Source organism: Ctenopharyngodon idella, chromosome 4, assembly GCF_019924925.1.
Source record: "Ctenopharyngodon idella isolate HZGC_01 chromosome 4, HZGC01, whole genome shotgun sequence".
In the NCBI taxonomy this organism is placed as follows: Eukaryota; Metazoa; Chordata; class Actinopteri; order Cypriniformes; family Xenocyprididae; genus Ctenopharyngodon; species Ctenopharyngodon idella.
In genome coordinates, this window is record NC_067223.1 from 12,196,415 (window position 1) to 12,224,303 (window position 27,889).

The 27,889-nt window shown below is 38.3% G+C and overlaps 1 protein-coding gene across 7 annotated transcripts in view; it reads left to right on the forward strand.

The window, feature by feature from the left end:
- cald1a (caldesmon 1a) overlaps window positions 1–27,889 on the forward strand; it is a 55,246-nt gene continuing 27,357 nt past the window's right edge. For 3 of the 7 annotated variants that reach the window (XR_007929620.1, XR_007929621.1, XM_051889927.1), the window contains exons 1-2: window positions 1–155; window positions 24,669–24,765. Coding sequence is in view for 4 of the 7 variants with exons in the window: in XM_051889927.1 (XP_051745887.1) it covers window positions 24,692–24,765 (74 nt within the window). In the remaining 3 variants the exon portion in view is untranslated. Of the gene's footprint in view, window positions 156–24,024; window positions 24,188–24,668; window positions 24,766–27,889 lie in introns of those variants that run through there. The other 4 variants (XM_051889930.1, XM_051889931.1, XM_051889928.1 and 1 more) reach the window with 4 other exon arrangements.

Genomic DNA, 27,889 nt, shown 5'->3' on the forward strand with positions numbered 1-27,889 from the left:
AGTGAATGGCTTCTAAAGGGAGGAGCTTCCGAAACTCAGAGTCCTGTTACTAAACGCTGGAGATTTGGGAGTGAAGGAGCAGCTCAAGTCATTTTCTCTTTGCAGGTTTCTTCGCACATCTAAAGGACGCACACTTCGTTCGCCTCATAGCGCAGGTGAGATTTACCATCACTGCCAGATGTTTGGATGCGAGTTTACAAACTTTAGGGGCTTTTCACAAACTCTTCCTGCTTTTTTGATAAAACATTAACCATTTGGCGTGAGTCTCAATGAAGTCTTTTGTTGAAAAACGTGGCTTATATTGCATGCATTTATATAGTTTGCTGATTATAATATATTATTTTGTATTTTAAGAAAGTTCTAGCTCTAGATCTGTGATGTGATTCAGTTACTTTGGGATACGAATGTACAAATATTTGTTCATTGGTATATGCATTATAGGGTATGTTAATTGTTATTTGAGTGTCGGGGATGCTAAGTCTCTTATCCTTTCTACATTTCTTGTCTCCTTGACTCCCACACCCACCTTTTTGCATATATATTTTCCTTATTTTAGAATCAGGCTGGATTTCTTTTCAATACACAAGCCAAACCCTTTAGAAAAAGGCCTGGGTTGATTGACAGCTACCAAAACTATCTAAATAAGGCTGGAAAATGGAAATAGCGCTTTGATGGAATGGGTTTTAAGTATGCTTTAAACATACTACAAATCAAGTTGTCCTCTCTTAAACCTTTTATTGCATTGAACTCTTTTGGGGTGATTTTGTGTAAGTAAATGACCTTTCCTAGTGTCCTTCAGCATCCTGTAGTCTACACACAGTAAGTAGGGCGCCACTGTCCCATGCTTAGGTTTAGGGATGCTGTAACGCATTAAGATTCTCTGTGGTTTTTTCCAAAGTGGATTTGGAGTTTTCTCTGGCTGCCCGAACCTCTTCACTCTCTTCTTAAAATATTTGTGGCGTGGAATCACCGGCCATGAACATTGTTATATTGTTTAATTCATGTCTGTTGTGGGATTTGGGATGGCGCTGAGGGGGTGGGGGGTTTAGAGTGGATGCTTTGGGAAATTTCTCTGCTGGGAACCATTGAGTGCTTGCTGAATTAAAGCGATGCATTTACGAAGCATCTTGATTGTTGCTGTTTGCGTTTTGGCAGTGCAACCATAAATCCCGACCGACAAAGAATGCAAGCTCTGTACTTATTGCAAACTATTAAATTAATTTTATGGCCCCGTTTACTAACACAACCGCACAGGCCAGGCTTCTACGCCTACTGTATGGCAGCTGCATATTTGGCTGATTCAGCCTATAATGTGCATGCAGCTTAGTACAGAATCTGTCAGATTGTTACTTGGGACCTCGTTTTATTGCTCTGACCTTTAGTTGTATGAGTTAGAGCCTGAGGAAAGATCTTAACGCAGAACAATCGAGTGATGTGCTGTCAAAGCAGCAGCACGGATAGTGAAGCGGGCCAGTAATTGGCCATGAAACGGAATCTGATAACACTGTGGTGTTTGGAAAATATGTGGGGAATGCCCTTGCCTTAAAAGGAACAGATTGAAAACAGTGACATATGATTGGAAAAGCCTCTGGAATGCAAAACAGTACTGTTTCCCCCCATTTTGCACTTTTTCTCTGTTTTGGCTCCCTCTTTGTTGGGTCATGGTAACAGGCTGCCTGTAGGTGTTTGGACAGACCTGTCCAGAGCCACTCATGTAAAACATGTTGAAAAAATGTCTTCTAAGTCAGAGTGATCTGAGAGAACCAAATTTCATTCCTTGTCATAAGCACTTTCTACTGCCAAAAGGATGACACTGCAATCCAAAGAGACAGATGGTATTTTGATGTTAAAGCCGCCAGCATTTTTGAGTGCCACGCCCACATCTCAACATCCAATCAACAATTGATGCATAGAACCAAGTCTCCGTCTACATTTTTTCTATTTCTATAGTATGTTATTCTTGGAAGTATATTGTTATCAAAAATACCGACTTCTGTACCAAGTCGGTACTGAAATTTAAAAAATGTGACGATACCAGCATTTCCCCCTAGCATTTTGAGCACTGTTGAGCGGATTCTTAAACACCTCTGATTGGCCATTGTGTTCACATGCTCAACAGATATGTCTGTGATTGGCTACAATGATCAATCACACACAATTCGATTGAGCGAGTGAACACAATGGCCAATGACACCACTTGGAAGTGCCAAGTATCGCGACTTTAAGCTTTTTCCTGCATTTAGGAAAATAGTTAGCTTAACGCTTAGCTGTTTCTCAAACTGGGGTACGTGAGGTGACAGAGGAAGTACGCGAACAAAATGCTGAGTTTTGTCATTCATTTAGTTCTACCCCACCCTAAAATAACATTAAATAGCATGTATTTCTAACAGGGAAAATGCCGCCTCTAGTGTAAAAACAGGAAATGATGTGTGATATAAAAGGTCAAATACATGACAACCAATCAAATTACCTCATCATTTGCGGTCAAAACAGACTGCATCCACACAAGCAGCATGCATAGGTTGTGTGCAGAGTATGCTGCCTTTGCAAATTGCGCTACATTACTGGCGTTCTCGACAATGCACCTTTGTAAAAGTGGGGTTTTAGCAACATTTACTAGCATGAAGAACAAATATGGACACTGATTATGCTTGATTTAAAGGGATAGTTCACCCAAAAATGAAAATACTGTCATCATTTACTCACTCCCAAGTTGTTCCAAATCTGTATACATTTCTTTGTTCTGCTAAAAACAAAGGAAGATATTTTGAAGAAAGTGTGTAACCAGGCTGCTTTGGGGCACCACTGACTTCCATAGTAAGAAAAAAAATACTATAGAAGTCAATGGTGCCCCAGAACTGTTCAGTTTCTCACATTCTTCAAAGTATCTTCCTTTCTGTTCAACAGAACGAAGAAATTTATACAGGAACAACCTGAGGGTTAGTAAATGACCGAATTTTCATTATGGGGTGAACTATCCCTTTAAGACTCTCTTCTCGATATGAAAATATGCCCTGTATGAGTTTTCGTTTTTAATGTTAATAATATATTATATGAGCAAGAATGAAATTTTTCTTGAGTATGCACAAATATACAAATGTCTTTTTGCCTATAGACATTAAGTCAAGTCAAGTCAAGTCACCTTTATTTATATAGCGCTTTTTACAATGTAGATTGTGTCAAAGCAGCTTTACATTGATAACTGGTACATTGTTTGACTGCACAGCAGCTCTTAAAGAATAGTGTCAATGCAGGCAGATCAAAAGCACTGTTGAATATCAAAACCATTAGACCACTAAGGTTTGAGATAAAGTCTGCACCGCTTAGGCACATTAAGCAACTGTTTTCATGTAATGTCAAAAATACTTTTCTTCTTGAGCTATGCAACTGTTATACGTTCTGTTGGCTTTGGATGATTGCAGTTCTGATGAGAAGTGTTAGAAAGATTTAATTCTCCCTGGTCATTGTTTTAGTACTTTTTTCAAATTTTTTCAAGCTTTTTTCAAATTAGGTGTCAGCTCCTAATGAGCATATGATTAATACAATATAAAATGAGTAATTTTATATCACAGTAACAGTATCTATCACAATATAGTTATTTTCCTGGAAAGTCGACATTTGTTTTGTATATGCAAATGAACAGTATTCAATTGACACGCTTTCTTTACTTGCTTACATATTTATTTTTTTAATATAATAACAAGATTATTCATAACAAATTAATAAGTTTAGCATTACTCATTTATGTAACATTGTATTTAAAAACTAAAGACTAAAAACAGTATGCTGGATTACCTACATTTGAATTGTACTGTATATTAATATGGCAGATTGTGATGTTGCACGTGTAAATAACCTACAGTGTCTCCACCAGACGTGAGCGGCATGTCACGTCAAAACTAAATCGTGCCCACTATAATCAATGGAGCTGGCACCCGTCTGTAACACAGCATGCAGAGTAGATTATAGTTTTCTTTTTGTTGTCAGACTGCAGGTATAAAAAGTATAGCTGACACATTTCTGCTGTCACATGTCATGCAGTCTCATACTGCCCTATTTGGGCATTTGGACCCTCTAGATCGATGTCCTTCTGCTTCTTATCTGGTTTAGTCTACATTCACGGCCTTATTTTATCAAGAGCACAACATTTGCCAAAGCTCTATTTGGATCCCTCAAATGCATCAAAACATGTAATTATATTGAGTTAAGCTGACAATTTAATTTGCAAGTTTGCATTATAGAGGTTCTCCTTAAATGTGCAAAACAATTTTATAAATATGAAACTCCTACTAATTTATGTTATCCACAAAAAGATTTAGGCATATTACCATGCCACATGCATTCTCTATCTGTTTTTATTACACATTAAATACAAAGCATCCTCAAAGTCATTGTGTAAAGCAGAGCTAAAATAATGTTTATTTTAGATGACTCTTGTGAAATGTTCAATTAACTTTTTGTTAGTATGATTGACGTGCGGCAGAGACGGCAGGAGATGCAGCTCTCTAACCCTTCCCCCTTCATATGTTCAGCTATTCCTCTGCTGCTTTGAATCTGATAGCCTGTAATTTTAAAGCAATGGATCCAGAAACCACAGTTGTGTAACGCTGCAACGTTCTCAGAACTGCGGGATCTGCTGAGCTCCAAACCAGTGGTGACGATCGGGAAATGCAGCGAAACGGGGCATTCCTCCATTGTGAAGTCAGAGCCGTCTGAAACTTTAGCTGATGTTTATTTAGGTCCCTGCAAATATGCAATAAGTGCCCCAGATGTTTTGTTAGTAATATATAAATCTTAAATTCCTCCCGCCTTTTACATTAAGTCCTTCTGCAGCAGGATTCCAGTTTTTTTTTTGCTGTAATTTGACTTTGTGGTCTGTTTGTTGTCCTTTATTGAGACGGCAGGTTTCAATGGAAAAGTCTAATGGTGCCTGGCCTCAGGCTTTGAGGAGATCTTAAGTGCACTAGGCTCTCGCTCAGACCGCTGGTTTGTCAGGATTTTTCAGGGGCGATGAAGGCTGATGGACGTTTATGCTTCTCTGCTATGTCTGTCAAGGACAGAAGCACGTTGGATATGAACTTCAGCCTCAGTTGGGAATAAAGATGACATCTAAGAAGCTGTCATATTGGTTAATTGTCTGCCTTGAGAATGTGGCCAGTTTTAGAATAAGGGAACGTTTACTATTTTGGGGACATAATCGTTGTTTTTGATGGGCTGCAATACAGAGAGAGTAATTGTAGCCCTGCCATCTAAAGATGTGACTTTAAAGGGCTAGTTCACCTAGACTCTAAAAAATGCTGGGTTAAAAACAACCCAACTTGGGTTAAAAATGGACAAACCCAGTGACTGGGTTGTTTTAACCCATCAGCACGTGCTGTGCAGTTTTATTTAACTCAACTATTGTTTAAAAATTACTATATGGCTGGCTTAAAATGAACCCAAAATAGGTTGGAAATTAAAAATCAGACACATAATAATTACTAGAGGCAACAATAATAATCAAAAGGTGAACATTTATAAATAAGCAATTTATTAAATGTTTATTGTTTAATTATTATTCGTTAAACTTATTAATTACTTATTAATTTTCATTTATTAAACATATTAACATATTTTGGGTTCATTTTAAGCAAGCAATACAGTAATTTTGAAACAATAGTTGAGTTAAATAAAACTACCCAGCAGGATGGGCAAACATTTAACCCAACCGCTGGGTTAAAACAACCCATTCGCTGGGTTTGTCCATTTTCAACCCAACTTGGGTTGTTTTTAATCCAGCATTTTTTAGAGTGTAGACATTAAAAAATTGTCATTATTTACTCGTCTTCATGTTGTTCCAAACCTGACTTTCTTTCTTCTTTGAAATACAAAAGATCTTTTGAATGTCAGTGGGGTCCCAACAAAATTGACTTTCATTGTATAGCTAAGAAAAAATAAAGTTGTCTTCTTTTGTGTTATATAGAAGAATGAAAAAATCATACAGGTGTGGAACTGCATGAGGAAAAATGATGATAGAATTATTTTTGGGTGAACTGTCCCTTTAAGACCAAGCAGCATCGTTGTTGGACATTTACATTTATACTTTTGGGAGATGATTTTATCCAAAGCACCTTGGATTGCATTTAAGGTGTACTTGTTATTAGTTCGTGCATCCCTTTAAGCTACATGACTGAATGAACATGCAAGTTGTAATTGGCGATCTAGCATCTATAAATAATTTATTAAGTTATGTATAAATTTCAGGGTAATGAGTAGTTTGGTCTCTCTTTCTGTAGGACTTTGAGTTGGTTTGTTTCTGTCATTGTTCATTGTTTGAGTTGGTATCCTGTTAGTTGGTTTGCACTGTTTCTAGATCAGTTTTCTTTGTCTTTGTTCATTAGTTAGTTGGTTTTTGATTTCCCTCGTGTCACACCTGTATGTAATTAGCTACCTCTTTTCTTACCTAGTGTTTTCCCATGTACTGTACATACAGCCCTCAGTTTGTTCAATTCTTGTCATGTGTATATGCTGCCACGTTTTTCTTGTGATCTTCTTCATTGTATGTTCTTTGTTTTTGTTTAAAAATAAAAGTGCTGCAATTTGATACCCTTCTCGATTTTGACTGATCTGCCATGACAATAATATGAAATACTCATAACCAAAGCTGAGCCCCCTCCACTTTTTATATCATTCTTACATCTCGGGTCATATGACATCTTTCAAAGAACATGTGATTACCACAATCAAAATGACCACAATACTAGTAACGTGCAGCTGATCTGAGCCTCTTTTTTCTGTGAGCTGATTCTCATCTGCAAAAACATGCACAGGAAATGTCTCAATGAGCCCATTTTCCCTGTCCTCTGCCTCGGCCGACCAAAAGCCCACTAAACAAACAAAACTAATCAAGAGATGTCCAACGCATTCCATCAGAAATCACTCTGTGAGCGGGAAATGAAGAATTAGGGGACATATTTAGGGTCAGCATGATGCAGAAGTGAAAGAACGCATGAAAATTGACATTGACTCCAGCATGAGGTCATGTTGATGTAGTGGCGAATATGCGCCAACATTCCCATAAAGGTGTTGAGGGAGAGCCAGTGAGCGGTGATTTGACGAATGCCAATTCTGCTGAGGTAAGGAGCGCTTTAGCGAGCTGCTAGTCAAACTCTTCTGACCTCCTGACCTAAGAAAACAAGCATGTTTCTCTTTGCCGGCTCGCTTTGTGCCCTTTTTAGCCTTACATGGTCAGATTGTACATACCCTTATCACAAACTAAGCTGGGTCAAAGAAAAAGCCAATCTTGTGAGAGAATGTTGCTGCTAGCATGATGAAGTTTAGTGGTATCAAGTAACAGATGACCTACAGTTTGCCAAAGACAAAAACTGACGGATGATGTTGAAATGATCCCCAAAATAGAGCAAAATCCCCCAAATACCGATGCTAGTCTTCTTTCTCTGGCTATGTTTACACTTATCTGGCTACATTTGAAATCGCATCTTTTTTCTCTACATTTTGGCCTCACTGTCCACACTAGCTATGTTTCCATCCACCTATTTTTATGTGCATTTTGGGATATTGCATAAAAAAACACTAGATGGAAATGCCAAAATGCACATAAATTCTAAAAATGCACATAAAAAACATATGCGCTCAATTGAGTCGGATAAACATTTTATCTGATAAGAAAAACTACGATGGAAACACATTTACCGAATAAATTCCTCGATGCGCAATGCGCATTAAAAAAAGACGTGACATGTATATTTATTATACTTATTATATACAGTGGCTTCTCCTATTGCAGCAACTTGCATTTTTCTTTATCAGGAAGTGACGATTTTGTTCTCTTTGGCTCACTGGATGGAAATGGTACTATATTCGCAAATGTTTTATGCAATTTTCCAATTTTGCACATAAGTTAAATTCGCAACTTTGGATGGAAACATAGCTACTGAGAGTGTTTTTGTCCTGTGAGAACTGAGCTTTTTGAAGACACTCTCCTAAGTGGTTAAATTTGAAAACATAATTTTTGCGTTGTAGTGTGGACTGCGAAAATTGAGCTATTTGAAAAGGATGATGCATGTTTAGTCATGTGGATGCATATTATACTGATAGATATCTGTTTATACAAGTATGAGCCTGCTATGTGTTATTCACTTTCACAGTGTTGCTAAAGATAAATATTACTTAGTACAATCTTCATATTACATTCTTGCAAAGATGACAGAAAATTTACTTGCAATTGATGTCCTGCGTCAAAACACGAGGGCAATTGCGTTGCAGTGAGATGATTTTAGCGTTTTCCGACATTTCAGTGTGGAAGAGAACCCTTGAAAGCGCTAGTGTGGATGGAGAGCATTTTGAAATGAAAAAGTCATTTTCAAATGTATCCAGATTAATGTAGACATAGCCTCTGTCTGTTAATTCTTTAATAGACCTCAGTTTTTATGTGTGCGCCTGGTAATGGTAGCAGTGGTAATTGTTTAAGAGTGCCTTTATGGAGTAAACTCTTTCCTTTTAATCAGAAGCATATTTACGTACTAGCACACTCGCCTCAGAAGAATCCTCAGGAATGCAAGGCAGCAGCGCGCACACGCACCCTCACCCTCACCTCCTTTTTCTTTCCACTTCACATGTCATTGCATCCTTCTGAGAGAGCCAATTAAAGCTGATTAAAGCCCGAGATCAAAGCAGCTGGCGTGGCTGTCACTCAGGATTCCCTCTTTCGAATGTTTATTTACCTGCGCATGTTAAATGAAATACATCCTGACGCCTTTACATAAGTGGAACTGTACAATAATTTGCGGTATAGGGGCTGGCTTTGTTTGTTTTTGTAAGCTCAGAGGCACTGCGGAATTAGTTAATTTCTTGATTGACCCTTTCTCATTGCCTGGCAGTGAGTCAGGCACAGAAATGCGCTCTCATGGTGAGAGTTTTTAATCAGAAATGCTCTGCACGGAGAGGAACTGGCATTCGAGAGACTCTTACCTCATAAGAAATGTGTTATAAATGATTCCCCATTACAATCGCTCATGCTATTAATAAACATCTCAGGTCTGGCTTTTTTAAAGCAGATTTTATTACCCTTCAGTTGGAGTCCAAACTAGCGGAGGCGATTGCTGTTATTTTCAGAGCTAGTGATTCTAAGTGAGCAGAAAAGGCAGGGAATTTATTTGATACATGTCCCAATAGTCAGTAAATGTATTCAGAATGGACATAATGTAATTCAGAGGCAGTACTCATAAAAATATATGTTGTATTTACAGTAAATCATTTGCATTAATTGTGTAACAGTAGCTCTGTTCCAAAACCTAGTGAGCTGCCTACCTTGACAGTATAGTTTTGGCCAAATTCTAAGACAGCATTGTATATATCCTTGAAAAAGGTAATTTCTTAATGTTTCATTCAATATCAAAAATTGGTGAGTTAAAAATAGAAGTTGTTTGCTTTTAGCTTAGCAACATGCTAACTTAAAACTCTGAAGAGTTGGCCACTAATGAGGTTCAATTTCAGTTAGGATGCTGCCTTAAAAAGCAGCTACCTGTGTAGAGAGTTTACAGCAGGACAGCTCAATATGTTCTAGAACACAGTCAACAACCAAATTGGAAGGAAATTAGCATTTGGTGATGCTGAGACCAAAACAATAGCAGCAGCAAACATACTCTTTGATTATTTCTTCCTGGCCTGATGCAAACAAAATGGGGGATGCAAATTGATAGGGAGTCGGCCGTAATTACAGACTCATTATTGTTAATCACTGACGCACAGCGCATTCAAACATGTCTTTAAAAGTGGGTTAAAGTAGTTGTGTGTCTTTTTGAGTGATGAAATACTTGAGAGGTTTTGATGAATGTGATGGAGGTCTTGTTGTGTGTGTGTGTCTATGTTAGACCGGCAGACCTCATTAAGGTTTGCTTTAATGAACATGGCCTCAGTAACAAGAACAATGGGCACTTGTTGCAATCACGTCTGACAGTCTGGTGTGTGTGTGTGTGTGTGTGTGTGGCTGCAATGCCACTCAAGTCTGTGACAGGCGTCTGCCAGACCACCACAGATAATAACGGGCCTCCATTAGTCCAGGTTAGACTTAATGATCAGGAATTGAGTCGCGGTCGCCCAGGCACTTCTGAAACGCAATAGCGAGTCATTCAGGATCTATGTCAACACAGCCAATCTCAGCCCTCTGAATGGATGCTTGTGTGTGGCACAGGTGTGTAAAAGTGTGAGACTGTGGTCCAACGTCGTCTTGGAGTAGCTCCAGTGATGCTTGGGTTTGTGAAGTAATCTCATTTCCAGTTCGCCTATTAGCTATGATGAGGGACCCTCAACCCAGCAACTCGAAACCGCCCCATAGCTCCAATATTCAATTATTTACAATTTCATGCTTGCCTGAGATTTGTGTTTTTCTTGTAAATGTAAAGATTATGCAGCAGGAGTCCTTTATGTTGAACTCTGAGGTAATGATTTATGCGCTTTTTTTCCTTAAAAGGGTTTGTACGCTGTTGCAGAGTGGAAGGGTACATTGAGTTGAGCTGCATGACGGAGCGCTTGCACTCAAACATTTCTAGGCTTAACTGCGGCAATATTTCACTCGACTAAAATAGAGGAATTTATCATAAAGCTCACAAAGTCGTCCAAAGCCGAGTAAATATAAGTGACTGTGTGTTTGTTCGAGAGAGAGAGAAAGAAAAAGAGAGATTTTTCTTGGAACTGGCAGTTACAGCCACATTGAAAGAAAGATTTTTTTTGAGGTTTTCCTCAACGAGCTGCACAGCCCTGTGGCACTAAACATAGCAATGGCGAATTTACCACAAATGTCTTATATGCGACGACGTGGCTGATATGACTGAGGTTCAGTGTGCATGTGTGATATACCTGCATCTTTACAGTTCAAGCTGCCTTCTCTTAAGTGTCCGTAGGGGCCACGCAGCGCTCAGCCCCTGACAACGCTGGCCTGGAGCCATGCTAATAATAACAGCCAGCAGAAATATGCACAGAAGAGGGGAGATCTGGTAGCGTAGCTGGAAGAGAGAGGAGAGGGGCACGGGAAAGGGTTCTGCACTCACACAAGAATGTGTCATCTAAGGAGTCACATAGTACAACATATTCTGCCGCGAACATGCATATCTCTGCACTTATATGTTATAGGTCATATATATTTATTGAATTAATATTTTATATATATATATATATATATAGATCCTATATACTGCTACACAACATTCGCTGTGTTCCCAAATTGACTGTTTAACTGAATAGGCCTACTCACCAAGACGGCCATTTTGACAGTGTAGTTTAAGCGCAATACGCCACCAAAACCAAGTCAATTTGGTACTCGCAAGCTGTTTGATATAGGGGCTTTATGAGAGCACAACTTATATAGATAAGTGGTGCACGCGCTTTTGGTGTAAGCGCGAAGCCTGCGGGAATGACTAAAATGATGTGCATCGGTGTATTGATACTGCAGAAAAGGAGTATTGGAATCGTTTCAGATAATCCAGTATCGATACATATCGAAATATCAATATTTTTTGACAACGCTAATAAATATATCAGCCACTTTATTAGGTACACCTTGCTAGTACTGGGTTAGACCCCCTATTGCCTTCAGAACTGTGTTAATTCTTCGTGGTATAGATTCAAGGTGCTGGAATTCCACAGAATTCCTCAGAATTTGGTCCATATTAAAAGGATAGCTTCACGCAGTTAAAGCTATGCAGATTTGTCGGCTGCACATCCATGATGCGAATCTCTCGTTCCACATCTCAAAGGTGCTCTATTGGATTGAGATGTGGTGACTGTGGAGGCCGTTTGAGTATAGTGAACTCATTGTCATGTTCAAGAAACCAGTTTGAGATGATTTGAGTTTTGTGACATGGCATGTTATCCTGCTGGAAGTAGCCATCAGAAGATGGGTAAACTGTGGTCATAAAGGGATGGACATGGTCATCAACAATACTCAGGATGTGGCATTTAAACAATGCTAAAGTGGTATAAGGGGCCCAAAGTACACCATTACACCACCAGCAGCAGCCTGAACTGTTGATACTAGGCAGGATGGATCCACGCTTTCATGTTGTTTACGCCAAATACCATCTGAATGTTGCAACAGAACTCGAGACTCATCAGTGACCATTTGTTAAAACGTCAGAGCTTGTGTTCCGAGGGTTTGCTCACAACATACGTTTCCTCCTCTCAAACTCCCGAATGGTGCATCCTTGAGTAATGCCTGCCAGTGAGGTCATCCAGCCCGAGGCATAATCTTATTTCTGCTATCTCTTCTGAGGAATGCAACGCCCTTCATTTTTCAGAAAATTCTCATCAATTAATTCTCTTAAGATCTCGTGCACTAAAGAAGAGCACATTCCATTGTCTGAGTTCTGGGCTATAAAACGGCCACATTGAGGAAGATTAATACTGATGGAATGGAAAACTGGATGGAAAAATGACACTAGCCGTGCCGATAACTCTCCTCAGGGAGTGAATGTTTTCGCACAGTTCAGAGGCTTTGGAGACAAACAAATGAGATGACAGAAGCTGTTTTTTGAGGATGGAGGATGAGGGGAGCATGTTGCATTGCGTGGAAGCTGTGACATGGAGTGTACGAGTCATGCTTTTGGCTTGTATTGCTACCATGTAAGGCACGACAGGAAGATATTTCTCCCATAGTGATGTTGAGCAGAGCCTTAAATCACTCTGGTGGTTTTAACTATATTTTTTCATTCAGTTTCTGTTGCCGTTCTTGTGTGCAAAATTCAATAGACACATTTTACTAGACACATCAGGAACTTCTTAGCTTTATGAGAAATACATTTTTATGTTCCATTAAATGTTCCAGCAAGCTGTAATGTATACGGGAGAGAGTGCAGTGTAGGTTGTGCTGGGTTATGTTAATTGTAAGAGAAAAAGTGAGCAGCTAAATGCAGCTTTCTCCTAAATGAGGCCCTTATGCTAGGTCAAATGTAGTATGTAATTGATATTTAACAAAGCCTGATGTTTTCAATACCTCAATTTGGTGTTTAGTAGGTGGTCTATATGCAGAAACAAACTTTAAGGGATAGATCTCCCAAAAAAATGAAAACCGTGCTGCTTTATGAAAATGAAAGCAAATTGGGTCTGTCCACAATATTAAAAAGCACATTAAAAACCACAAAAGTAGTCTGTAGGACTTGTTCTTTATATGTCTTTTGAAGACATGCAGTAGCTTATGACGAACAGACCAATACTTAAAAGGGATAGTTAACCCAAAAATGAAAATTATCCCATAATTTAGGCTCACCCTCAAGCCTTCCTAGGTGTATGACTTTCTTCTTTCAGTCAAACACAATCAGAGTTACATTAAAAAATATTCTGGCTCTTCCGAACTTTATAATGGGAGTGAATAGTAATAGTGAATAGTATTTGTAAATATGGCTATTTTTCTTACAAAAACACATCCCTTTGCTTCAGAAGGCCTTTAATATCCACCTGGAGCCGTATGGATTACTTTTATGATGGATGGATGCGCTTTTTTGGGCTTCAAAATATCATTTACTATTTACTCCCATTATAAAGCTTTGAAAAGCCAGGATATTTTTTAATAGGCTATAACTCCGATTGTGTTTGACTGAAAGAAAAAAGTCATATACACCTAGGATGGCTTGAGTGTGAGTAAATCATGGGAAAATTTTCATGTTTGGATGAACTATCCCTTTAAGTTCTCCTCCTCTCTAGCTCTCAAATAATAAAAAAATAATAATGAATTGATGTCTCAAAACGAAAGTGAGACCAGTGATGTCAACATAACATTTTTGTTGTTTATGCAACTTTAATAGTTTATAGCTTCTGTGGAAGGGAAGATTATCAGTGGATAACAAATTAAATTTGGGCTTGTTAATCCCACAATGTTATCATATGACTTGCAATAATGTATGGACTACTTTTATAATCATCTTTAGGTACTTTTATGATGTTTTTTGTCTTTTTTGGAGCTTGACAGACCAAGGGAATAGATGGGAAAAGAGCAGCCATTTTTTCTTCAAAAATTCTCCTTTTGTGTTCCAGGGAAGAAAGTCATAGGGGTTTTGAATTATATGAGGATGAGTAAAGCATGAGTTAATTTTTCCGTGCAACGATTTCTCAATTGTCAACATATGATGTAGCTTAGACTACTCTAATGTACACAATTGCTTTTATAGAACGGTATCTCAGATGACATAACACTGAGCTCATCAGATCCAAACCTCGATGAATGAATGCTTAAACACTTAAGTGTTGGCAGGCTTCTTGTTGCATGCTTTTGTGATTTGAACAGATCATGAAAAACCTTACATGTCATGATAAGGAAGCTAAATGAGTTTTGCTTCATTTCTTTTGTATCACATGCAGCATAGACCATGACGCACACATCAAAAGCTCACTGCGATACGTTCTGCTTCAAAGGTTCAAGGCGTTTTCTGTCACGGCCATCTTCGTGGCTGAAACGTTGGATATTTGGACAAGAATCTTTTTTTCCACTCTGGTCTCTCACAGTTATGTAAGAAGAGACGTAGCTCAAAGCTAAACCACTCAATCTTGGACAAAAAATGCTGGGAGGGAAAAAAAAAAATTCTTGTGTGCCGTTGTTTATTTTATTTTATTTTTTTCTCAGAAAGTTGAGGATAGTGTAGAAGAGGGTTTGTATGTGGTTTGGGGACAGGTAGTGCGTTAGGTATGTCTTGTTGTTTCTGTGAGTAAATTAGTTTGATGCTACTCAGACGTCACATAGCGCTATCATTCGCTCTGTGGAGTGCAGATAGAAGTTCCCTTCACTCTCTCTCTGTGGTCAGTGTGTTTGAATACGAGGGCTCTATCTGTCTACACAGCATGTGAAACCCTTGGGTTTTTCTTTTTTTGTGTGTGTTGCTTACGGGAAAGAGAGCTTTTTTCCTACCATATTTGGTCATGTGGAGCCAAGCCAATAGGCAGCAGACGTTTGATGCCGTACAAGCATCTCAATTTGGCCTTTTCCCTCCTGCTCTCTTTTTTTTTTTTTTTTTTTGTAGGACCTTGCATGCCGATACTGGCTGATAGTGGTGCGATCTTTGGACGTGCATGAGAGGACCATTTAAAATCAGCATTTTAAAATGCATAGCATGAAAGCTTCTCTGCACCTGAAATGCATTTCCAGAAGCACAGCTGCTGTTGTGCGGAAATAAATGGCCCTGGGTTTAATGAGTTAATGCCTATGAAAATTGCCCTTTCAAAAACGGAAACAAAACATTTTTCCAACATCTTAAACCCATGTGCTCACATTTCTCTTGTTCATTTCTTTGTGTTGGAAAGAAAAAGTGAACATTTAGGGTGATTGTTAGGGTGATCTTTTAATAACAGAAATAATAAATAAAATGTGAATAAGGGTCATTGACAAATAAAGCTTCAAAAAAGGTGGGGGGTTTTTATCTTTTCAAAACTGAAGTAATGCATATTTTCATGAACAATGTGTTTAAACAAGTTGCAGTTGTTAAATAACATTTCAAAGTGTTTAAATTCATTTTTTGACTGTTTTTATGTCAGGCGGTACAACCAAATAGTTGTATGTATTTATGCTGTAGTTGTACTACCTGACATGGAAAGTGAACCACCCTACCAAAACTTGAAATTAACAGTTTTTACCAGTATTTGACAAACCTTTTCACCCTGCCACAAGAATCAGTTGAGGTCCGGATGATGCATTATCATGTTTACTGTTATTACCTTGTCAATTCATAAAATAAAAGAGCCATGTTTGCAGTTGTGCCACCCTGACATTTGAGAATATACAACATCTTTAAAACAACTGATATTTATAAAATTTTAAAATGTTTATATGAAAGGTTTTAAACCTAAAATGATGCCAGAGTATTTAGTTTTTAATTTTTTATTATTAAGACACCATTTTAAATAGTTTTCTTAGTCTGTTCATTTGTTCGGACAGTTGCACCACCTGACATTTTGGGGGTTTAAGATAACAAAACATAAAATAAAATGTATTATTTAAATGTCATAAAATTGAATGCAAAATAAATAGGTTTTATAGAATGGAGTGATATATGTCATGAATTTATTAAATTATTTTAAAAGGAAATAATGCACTTGGGCACAAAAATTTGCACATCATGTCATTGACCTATAAAAATATTATTTCTTTTAAAAGAAAAAAAAACACTGTGTATTTATAATACCTATTTTATAGAATTACGAAATTATTTTAAACAGCATGGGTAGCACTAAATATAAACTATAATGTTAAAAATTAAATTATTAAGGGAATTTTAAAAGAGGAAATGCCATATATTTGTGAATATGTTGCATACCCAGCTGGTGGCCTATATTTTCCCCAAAACATTTCAGGTCATACATCAAAGAGTAAGATGTTTATAATGTTTTCTTATGACAGCTATTGACATTTACTCTCTATCCCAGAGCCTGTAATTGCATGGCATTGTGGGTAATTGAGCGGTTTAAGACCTATTTGGTGTTTGAGCAGGTAACTGTAGACCAACTCGCAGAGAATGATTCAGAGGACATGCAGACGTGTCGGGGAATGCAATCCATTGTCTGGGAATGCAGGAATCTCCTTTTCCAACCTCAAGTGGAAATTCAATGACTGAGGCCTATTTTTGCCCTTGCTTGAATTTTTGATCCCATCCCTCCCATTTTAAAAACCTAAGGGATAATGTACAGTCAGCGAGTTATTATCGCAAAATAATCCCTGATGTGGTTTTCAGCATCCCGAGGTGTCTGGTATCACCCTGAAAGGGTTTATTTTGCAATAATGACTGGCTGACTATTGAAAGATGCTTTATCCAAAGCAACTTACATTTCATTTAAGGTATAAATAGATGTAATTCATGCATTTCAATGTTTGCGTGCAGCGGATATAAAAGCAAAACTTTTTGGTTACCCATGCCCTTGAAATATTCCGCTCGTGTGAGATTCATCATGAGCAAAAAATTCAGTCAGATGTCTCCAAACCTAGGTTGCCTACCAACCAACTTTTCTTCACTCTCCTCATTTCTCTTATACTTTTCAGAGCCTCTTTTCCCAGTGACAGCCATGAAAGCAGTTGCTGCTTTTCCTGCCAAAATATCTACTGGATTTATAGCGGCACATCCTGATCTTTTTCTCGCTCTGTCTATGTCTCTCTCCATGTCTTTTCTTACTTAATCTCTCATTCCTTCTGTTTCTTCTCTAAGGCCCTAGAGCTATAAATGTGTTGATGCATCGAAGAGTCCAAGATGAGCTTTTGGTTACGTGGAATCGACCTTCAATAAGCTGAACATTGCCAAAGTAATCAAACCAGCATTTGTGCATAATACAGCTCACTGTCTATCAAGATTCAGGTGGTATTACCAATGCAAAGAATGTCTTGACAGGGCCGGTGTCTTTGCTTACGTCGAGCTGTTATCCAGATTTTCATTTTTGCTTTTGGTTTATTTGCTTGTGGGTGATATTTCATACTTCACCATAAAAATCACCATAAAAAGAGTACAATTGCTCTGCTTTTGTTAACAGTACCATCAGTGCGCAAATTATACAGCGACTTTGAAGGGGGTTGATGTTTTTAAAGACGTCTCCGTATAATTCGAGTTTACAATCTGTTTGTCTTACAAAACCCAAATTGTCTTTTTAACCCAATACAAAGATTTGTTGTGTAATAATACTAACTAAAATTTGCTACTAGCTAAGACTTAAGCATATATTTATGGCCCAGTATGTATTCTGACTAACTTTTAATCTACATTTTGTGGTTAAATGTTGTTTGAAAATGCTGTTGAGCATATATGTAAAAATTATATGTACTTTTAAGACCCCTGCAATCTTTAGTTTTGACTTACTTTGGTCTACCTGTTATTAGGGAGGTCAGACCCTCCAAATCCCCCATAATTTGCACTCTATGTCTCATCTGGATTTCATTTATAAGTAATTCGCCATTTGGTCTCTATCAGAGAAAGTATCATTTCGCTTGAACTGTCAACACTTAAAGACAAACAAACTCAGGTGTCAACTTTAATAATATTAAATGATGATATCCATTATAATTGTCGAAAATAAGACTTTTTTGGTTTGCTGTTGATGACTTGAAGACAAAAAATTTAGGCAAACTGTTTAAAACCATAATTTTTCCCTCTAAAGGCCGGGACACCAAGCCGACTGTCAGCCATCAGGCAATGTCGGGCCATTTTTGAGCGTCGGTCAGCTTAGTTTTTCGGTGTGTTTCACAACGATGGCTCTAGTCAATATAGACATATATTTACTTACACTTAGGCGAAGAACGCATGAGCTAATTAACAGTCGCCTTTAGTCCTTTTGGTGTGTTCAAGCACAGCTTTTTGGCTGAAGAGGGGTGACAACACAGTCAGCTTTCGTCACCACTAGCTCTTTGACTTCAGCTTGGTGTGTCCCAAGCTTAAAATCTCTGAAGCACAGCAAGTTGTCTGAACTTCAGCACATAAACACAACTGTGTTAATGGGGATTGTTGGCCCGTCACATAGAGTTGTTATATTGTACATGAACCAGACCTGGTGCTGGAGCCCTGCCATTACTGTCCTGACACTGTCCTGAGATCTGCGGTCGTGTGCCGCCCAATCATTCAACTGGCTTTATGGGACAACTTCGGCTGGCCTCCAGTCACTTTTATTGGTGCTCTCAATTTCCTGCGCATCTCAGCAAGCACACGCAACCATAATTCTGCCGTGGGTCTGGTTTGTCATCACTGACGCAGTCAGACAGACAGAGGTGTACTGACTATGCAGCAGTGTGGATTTCATTCTCCTAGCTCAGGTTCATTTCACAAAGACCTGCATTCCCAGATCACCCTCTTTTATCTCTTTATTTCTCTGCGGTTTGTTGAGTGAACCGCACTCATAGAGTATGGCATGAGAATTAGATTCTCTGTCCTCTTGTCTCCTGTCTTTTGGTTTGTTCTTGTCCGTTCAGTGACTGGTAGGTGACTGGAATGTTTGAATTTCTAACAATGTGTATTTGTTTGATCTTTAAAGGGATAGTTCACCCAAAAATGAAGTAATTACTCACCCTTATGTCATTCCAAACCCATGAGACTTTCGTTCATCTTCGGAACACAAATGAAGATCTTTTTAATGAAATCTGAGAGATTTCTGTGCCTCCATAGACAGCTACGTGACTGACACTTTGATGCTTCAAAAAGTTCATAAAGAGATTGTAAAATAAATCCATATGAATTAAGTGGTTTAGTCCAAATTTTCTGAAGAGATTCAATCGCTTTATATGATGAACAGATTGAATTTAGGCTTTTATTCACATATAAACATTTATCAGAAAAGTTAAACCAAACCTGCCTGACGCACAAGAACAAACCTCTTCCAGAAGCTCAAAAATGCTGCGAAACACGAGAATGAACCTCATTGGTTCTTGCGGAAGCTGAAATGTTCTGCGTAACACGAGAATGAACTTCATTGGTTCTTGCGGAAGCTCAAACTTGCTGCATAACACGAGAATGAACTTCATTGGTTCTCGCACGTAAAGCAAACATGCTTGAGCTTCCGTTTACACAACTGATGTGTGAGTTGATGAATGTTTATATGTGAATAAAAGCCTAACTTCAAACTGTTCATCATATATTTGGACTAAACCACTCAATTCATATGGATTAGTTTTACAATCTCTTTATGAACTTTTTGAAGCGTCAAAGTGTCAGTTGCATAGTTGTCTATGAAAGGAACAGAAAGCTCTCAGATTTCAAAAAGATCTTCATTTGTGTTCCAAAGATGAACAAAAGTCTTACGGGTTTGCAACAACATGAAGGTGAGTAATTAATGACAGAATTTTCATTTTTGGGTGAACTATCCCTTTAAGGGCAAGAAGAAAACATAGGATTAAACTGATCAATACGTTACTTTATGTAGTACTCATAGATTTTTGCTATATGAGAATGTGTATTAGTGTATTTTAAGAAGAAATAAAGATTTGAGTTTTCATTGACATTGTTGAGCAACTGTCAGTGAATCCAGATGGAAAGGCAGGCTACACATAGCTGGCATACCTGCAGCGTCTTTTAATGAGGTGGCAGGTGAGTGAGGGGTGTGTGTCTCTGATAGGCTGCTGACGCTGCAGATTTCTGGGATAGCATCCTGCACCTGGCTACAGTTCACTGGCTCGCACACCCTCAAAAACTTCCCACGTTTTAACAAGCTTGAAAACATTTTCTGATGATTCATTTTTCCTTAGCATTGACTTCTTCTGAAAATGTTGACGTAATCCATTCTTACGTGATCTTAAAGTCAACATAAAAACCAGATTTACTTTCTTAATACGTGCTACTGCATGTTATTTCACAGAAAAGTGTTTTTGCAATCTCACTTCAAAATCCAAAAACGTAAACTACTTTTTATTTCCTCACACATTTCATGTGGAAATACATCATGTTAAAGAATGCGTTGCAAAAGCCATTTCATGTTAACATTAATATGAATTCAGAATTGTCCCATTTGTTTGTTTACTTTGGCTGCACAGTATAAATCTCTCCCTATTATGAACTAATAGTGCAGTCAATATAAGTGCACGTCATGACATTTTGATGGTTACACATAGATTTACTTTACTTCTTCCTGTAGGAAAAAGGCCATTTTATCTGGTGCTAAATACTACATTGTTTCATGGTGAAATATACACCACATTACAGTAAAACGCTTTTTAATGCAACATGTCTGCGCAGCTCCTCCATTTGTTAAAATCTTGGCCAGGGAAGACGGTCTGAATCCTCCTCCTACGCCAGACTCCCGCTGCGGCCGCGGAGAGTGTGTTAGCATAAACTCTGATAGCGAAGCCAGTCGATGTTAATGGACCTATATTGACAGACATGCAAATAAGGGCGATGGTTTATGTTGGCAATGCTCCGCTCTCTTCTTGAGCCGTAAATTTAGTCTCTCTCAAGTTGTCCAGAGTGGCTGAGGTCCAAAAGACGGTGGGTGGTAGATCCAAACATTTAGTTATTTAATCCTTTTGGCAGCGGGGTTGTGGATCACATCAGCTTTGGCTCTGGTTATAAAGAACACTCTTTACCTCAACATTTATCTCAGCGAACTACGAGCATCTCACTAATGGTAGATTGTTAAGGCTAAGTGTGTTGACATTAATGAGTTTGTAATTATTTTTTACTGCAGAGCGGGCACGAGGAATTGCTTGCGGTCAGAGGTGGATTACATTCCAAACCGTGAAACTCTGCTACAGTACATTACTTGACGCATTAATGATCCATCAGTGCATGTTATTCCAAATTTTAAAAACGCTTTTGTCAAAATGTTATACAATTCGGCAAGCCCTTTTATTTGATTTTGTTTTTTTGTTTTACTTTGTTTAAAGGGATAGTTCACCCAAAAAATGAAATTTCTGTCATTAATTACTCACCCTCATGCCATTCCACATCCATAAGCCCTTCGTTCATCTTTGGTACACAAATTAAGATATTTTTAATGAAATCCGAGAGGTTTTTTTATCCCCCATTGAAAGCAATGTAACTACCACATGCAAGGTCCAGAAATATAGTAAAAACATTGTTTAAATAGTCAACATGACTACAGTGGTTCAACCTTAATGTTATGAAGCGATGAGAATACTTTTTGTGTGCAAAAACAAAACAAAAATAACGACTTTATTCAACAATTTCGTCTTTCCCCTGTCATTCTCCTACGCTGTTGTATAGACAGTGCAGGCTTAAGGTTGAACCACTGTAGTCACATTGACTATTTTAGCAATGTTTTTACTACTTTTCTGGACCTTGAATGTGGTAATTATGTTGCTTTCTATGGGCGATAAAAAAAAAATGGATTTCATCAAAAATATCTTAATTTGTGTTCCGAAGATGAACGAAGGTCTTATGGGTTTTGAACGAAGTGAGGGTGAGTAATTAATGACAGAAATTTCATTTTTGGGTAAACTAACCCTTTAACCTCACTCCTTTCACAATCCAGTTGATAAAAGACAAAGTCTAAAGAATAAATGTACAAATAACTCTTTATTTCTCAATATTTTGTTCAGAAATACGAAAATAAAATCATTTGCAAACATTCCATATTTTCAAGAGCCATTTGAGCAAAACCATATTAAATTCCACGTAAAGTACAGTAAGGACAGTTTTTCGTCTGCCATCGTTTTTAGTTTTCTTCATTAGTTGCTCCCTTTTCCCCACAAAGTTTAAAGAGAGCCAAAGCTGAATCGTTCGTGTGGTTTGGCACAGGCATCCCTGTGTACATTCACGACCTAGAGAACATCACAGACGGAGGCTCTAAGACTGCATTCCCATGGGTCATTGCTGTGATGAGCTTTGATGAAGGGTTAAGCACCGTACTTACAGGGAACATAGTAATTTACCAGGTAAATGTGTTATTACAGCCATTACAACGCGTGCTCTCTAGACAGGAGGCGTCTCCCTGCTTGTTGGGGGAAGCCAGACCCCCGTTATGAAACATTCAAGAGGGAAAAAGTGCAGCGACATGAATCTAGGGACGCCTCGGAGGCTCGTCCGCTAGCTGTAGCCTCACACGGGTGGTCCTCGAGAGGAAGAGACAAATCCGTTTCTACATTCTTTCTCTGAGGACAGGGCCTTATTGTCAGTTACTCCTTTAGTGCACAGAGCTAGTACACACCACGCCACCAAAACACAAACACAACCTGAATTTCAATCATAAATTTCGTATGTGAGGTCAGCGTGTGTAGTCATCGCTACAAAAGTGTGATTCAATTTGAGTTGATCGTACACAGTTGTGACAGTTTTATTGAGCTGAGTCAGTGCTGTTTGCTCAAGGGCTCAGATATGAAGAGCAGCCATGCTCCTGCAAACAGAAGATCCAGCTAAAGATAGACCGCATTCCTGCAGTTTGCGAATGCGGGCGCAGCGGTTCTGCCTGATAAGGAACATCGGCTCGATCTCTTGCTCTCCGTTTCTAGCTCACATTCCTTGCTTTCCCTCTCCCGCTGTTGTTTTTGTTTTGTCCATTTTTCTCTCTCTCTCTTTCTCAGTGTTATGTGAATATGGAGGAGGGGTTTAGGAGGAGAAGTGTTTCCTGTTCTCTTGTGTCTGGGACACTCTTTCTCTCTCTTTTCTTGCACAATTTGTGTGTGTGTGTGTGTGTGTGTGTGTGTGTGTGTGTGTGTGTGTGTATGTGTGTGTGCATTTTTATGTCCAGCAGTGTTGGGGAACTAACAAAAAGTGATGTTGCTAACCTTTTTTTAGTAGCAGGACAGTTAAGCTATGCTAAAAAAGTGTTGACTTTCCAAAAAGCCACATTTCTCACAAGAAAAATGCTGAATTGTTGGTTTTATTTTACATAGTACAACTAAGCGAGCTTATAAATATACAAATATATATGTGTGTGTGTGTGTGTATATATATACATATATATATATATATATATATATATATATATATATATATATATATATATAAACAATATTCAATTACAGCTTTACTAATAATACATACTAAGAATTATTATTTTTCTATTCTAACCAGTCTGTAATAATTTCTGTTTTTCACTATTTTTCTGTTACAGCTTTAGTGCAATAAAAAAAGATCATATTCCACAGTAAATAGTAGAATATGGCAGTATTGTTTTGGATTCTGGTTGTCCTAACCCAACCCAATTAACTGATTTTCAGTTATTTTCTACTTATTGTCTGTGATAGCTTGAAAAAATATTGCCCTTAAAATGGCTTCAACTTTTTATTAGCAACTTGTAGTCTAGCTAACTACTACAATATCAAGCAAAACGTCTGCAAGAGTTTGCATTTTTAAGCATGCTTTCCGCAATCAGATCCCAGCTAACCAGCAACAGTGCCGTGATCACAAAAGAGAGGGAGGGAACGAGAAAAAAAAGAAAAAGGAAAGGAATGGAATGGGCAATAATTGGGAGTCGGGAAGGGAAAGAGTGAGAGAGGGACAGTGTCGGAATGGGAGAGAGAGAAAGGAAAAGGGGGAGAGAGGGAGGAGGCAGACCCGTCGGCCGTGATTGAGAGTTTGCACCATAATGGGAGGGAGAAAAATGAAGGAAAGTAGGGAGGGTGAAAAAATGGGAAAGGAAGAGGCCGGCTTTGGCCCAGCTGCAGCGAAACAGAAAGAGCCTGAAATCCTCTTTGAGTTGGAGTGTTATCGAGACGAGAGAGAGTGAATTTCTGCAATGTTTTGAAAGCTAAAATGTTCCAGAGGTTATCATCACCGAAGTGAAGGTAGGACGGTCTCGAAATGGTCCGTCTGAAGCGTCACAGTGCTGAGATTAATGACAACAGCTCTATATCTCCTGGGTGGGCTCGGTTCCTCCGTTATGTACCCCGCAGTATATTTAGTCAGAGTCTTTCTGCTTGACTGAGTGGACATCCTGTGCTAACATCCTTTCCTCACCCATTCTCTCTCCCTCTCTCTTTTTTTCTTCATTCTTCTCTCTCTCTTTCTCTCTCTCCCACAATTTCCATTTTAAGTGGTATTATGAAAACAAACTTGTGATCTGTTTGATGTCGGGCTGAGAAAAGATCGACTGTAAATGTCTTGCATATGGGAATGCGTGATTTTTGTGAAAAGGTTAACCAAATACTCACAGCAGCTGTGGAATCCAGACGCACTGAACCTTATTCAGTAATGGAGGGGATTCTGTGAGTTTATGTAAGGTTCATACGTGAGACTAAAGGACACACATGCTCTGTTGTTTTCCAGGGTCACACTCTCAGGATTGAAGCATGGATGATGATTTTGAACGGCGCAGGGAGCTCAGGAGACAGAAACGGGAGGAGATGCGCCTGGAAGCCGAGAGGTAACGTGGGCGTCATTAACGCTCGCTCTTTCTCGCAAACTGTTCAGGCGCTTTGCACCGTAAACCGGGGGCTGTTAATGGGGTGACATCATCAGATTCATTGCACAGCCACTGCTGGTAAAGATTGTTCACCTTGCAAAAACATGACAGCTTGCAGATTGTGTAACTGCTCTGTGGCCAAATGAGTCTTTGTGCAATCGTGCAAGATGCTTTTTATTTTGTTTTTCAACATTTCTGTTCCAGGATCTTTTTTTTGTTTTGTTTTTGGACTTAGTGATTGCTCAGTTTTATCAGATATTATTAATGAAGGTAGTTGTGAAAGGGATAGTTTGCCCAAAACGAAAGTTCTGTCATCATTTACTAACCCTCAAGCCATTCCTATATGATTCTCTTTTATCCGTGGAACACGAAATACCAAGAATGTTGATGCTCTTTTCCATATGCTGAAAGCAAACAGTAGCTATGTTTCCATCCATTGGAATGCAACTTGTGCGTAAAATTGTAATATCGCATAAAACATTCATGAATAAAGCACCATTTCCATCCCATGTGTTCAAGAGAAATGACAAAATCACTTCCTGGGAAATGTTTATGTGCATTTTTATAATTTATGCACATCTTGGTGTTTCCGTCCAGCATTTTTTATGTGATATCCCAATAAAATAGGTGGATGGAAACATAGCTAGTGTCCAGGGGGGGAAAAACACCATAAAAGTAGGCCATATAGCTATATTCAAACTATGTTCCAAGTGTTCTAAGGCCATACAATAACTTTATGTTAGGAAGAGACAAAAAAAGTTGTGGTTTATCTTTGCATCTGCTGCAGCTCTTAAATATTCAGATGCATGGAGACATATCATGCCAGATTTGATGTCAGTGATGGCACTGATCACATCATACCGAATTTGAATATACTGAAGTATGAATGCAATATGAGGATAGTGGCGGAGGGGAAGATTTTCAGTGTATAACAACTTAAATTTAAGCCTTTTCCTCAAAGTTATCAAATGGAGTCATATGGACTACTTCACTGGTACTTTTATGATGCTTTTTTGTTAAGTTGAATCTCTTTTAATGATTTACCAGTCTCTATTTTCATATACTGTTCAGACTCACTAACATTTTGGATTGCAAACTATTGGTTATTATTGTGGTGAGACCCGCAAATTTGTTATTTTTGTGTATCCAAATGTAATATTTTTTCACATTTACAATAGTGTAAGATTCATAAATGTGTGCCGATGTATTTCCAACATTCTTAACTCTTAACTTCTTAACTTTTGTCCAATTAGCTCAATACCAGTTGTTTATAAAGAGATAATGAATGTTTCTCATTGTGGAAAAAGAAAAAAATTGTCTGCTGATTTTTGATCAGACAAAGTAATCACTGTTTTCAGGGCTTGACATTAACTTTTTAGCCACTGTGGCTAGTGGATTTCCAAAGTTACTAGCCGTTCAGAATTTTCACTGGCCACAATTTTGACATTGATACCATGTGGAAAAAGTACCATATAGATATTTTTAATATTATCTCATAATTTAGCAGCAGGTATATTAGGCTGCTGTCACTTTAAGACCTGACGCACGTATTCATTATACTGTTACACATGCGTTTTCTTTCTCAACTGTTTACGTTCACTTAAAACATAACTGACTATGGGAATCGTGACTTAGCATCATATCTAATGTGAAAGTGTAGCACCTTTTTCAGCTGTCAGCAAGTTAAAAGTAATACATACAGCACAGACAAAAGACAGAACACACAACCTCCTTCTCTCGCACACTTTTCCTCTCTTGACATTTTGACATTTTTTTGTGTGTGTATTTGACTGTTTAAGTGCAATAAGCAGCGAAAAATAACTCAATTTAGTAATGAGAGGCAGTTCTATATGCGTGCACTTTAGATGTGAGAAAAAAATCTGCATAAATGAGTAAAATTCAAGCACCGAAATTCAAGCCCTGTAACACCAACAATATTCATCCGGAGCAAATGAAATGAACGAGTGAGGGGAGGCGGGTTTGTGTGTCAACTCACTGTCGGAGAGATGAGAGAGCAAGAAAGCGCAGGTGGTATTGTATCTATTCTGTGGAAAATTAGTATTGGAAGCGTTTCAGATATTTCAGTATCAATATTTTTGACAACACATTGTACTTAGTTTAATATTTTAGATGCCTTTTTGTGCATGAAAAGACTACAATTGAAAAATGTATATATTATATATAAAATTCAACCCACCAAAGTGGTTAGTAGGAGTGATTGCATTACATGCCACTGCTGAAATCCCTATTTGGCGGGTTGGCGGGTGTTAATGTCAAGCCCTGACTGTTTTAATGCTATTTTGGCCCGAAGATTGAGCTTTCAGCTCCTTTTTCTTTTTCTGTGATGATGGAGTCTGCTATTAAAGCAGAAAACTGGTGTTAACGTAACAAAAGTTAAACATAAACAGATTGGCACTTTTGCGAGCCGCTTGACCATTTAAGGCAAAGTGACACTCCCATAAATCCTGGAGGCACTGACACAAATATCCATCTTGCATCAGTGCTAGATTATCTCTGAGCACTGTGCATTTCTGCAAACACAGACAACAGCTGTTTCTTAGACATTTATGCCCCTGTCAAAAAGAATCATGGGTAATGGCTAATAAACATGCAAATCAAGCTTATTATCATTCCAGGAGAGCGTAGGATGGCATGAATCATCTCTAAATCAATATCTTTCAGCAACAGTTATTTCTGTTATCATTGGCTAGGATGTTAGACCAGAGTTACTTGGTGTACAGGTCATTTTGAGTGTCAGCTTCCCGTCTGCAACGGCCTTCCTGTTTCCTCCAAGCGTGTTACCATGAAGAAGGAATGCTTTTTTTTTTTCATGCTTTAAGATATATGGGACATTTTTCACCTAGTCGTAGGGAGGACGCGTAAAGCTGATGACGCACAGATTAGCGACCATTATATTTTACAGCATAGCATAAAACGAATGCTTTTTTTGGCTATATGTTATAAACCTCTGAAAGGGTGGAATTGTGTTTCCTATGCCAAGTATCGCATTTGGCAGAAAGCTACAAATGCAACCCGTTCAGCTCTGCGACACAATGTGATCTTGTGTTTATGTTCTTGTGGAGAT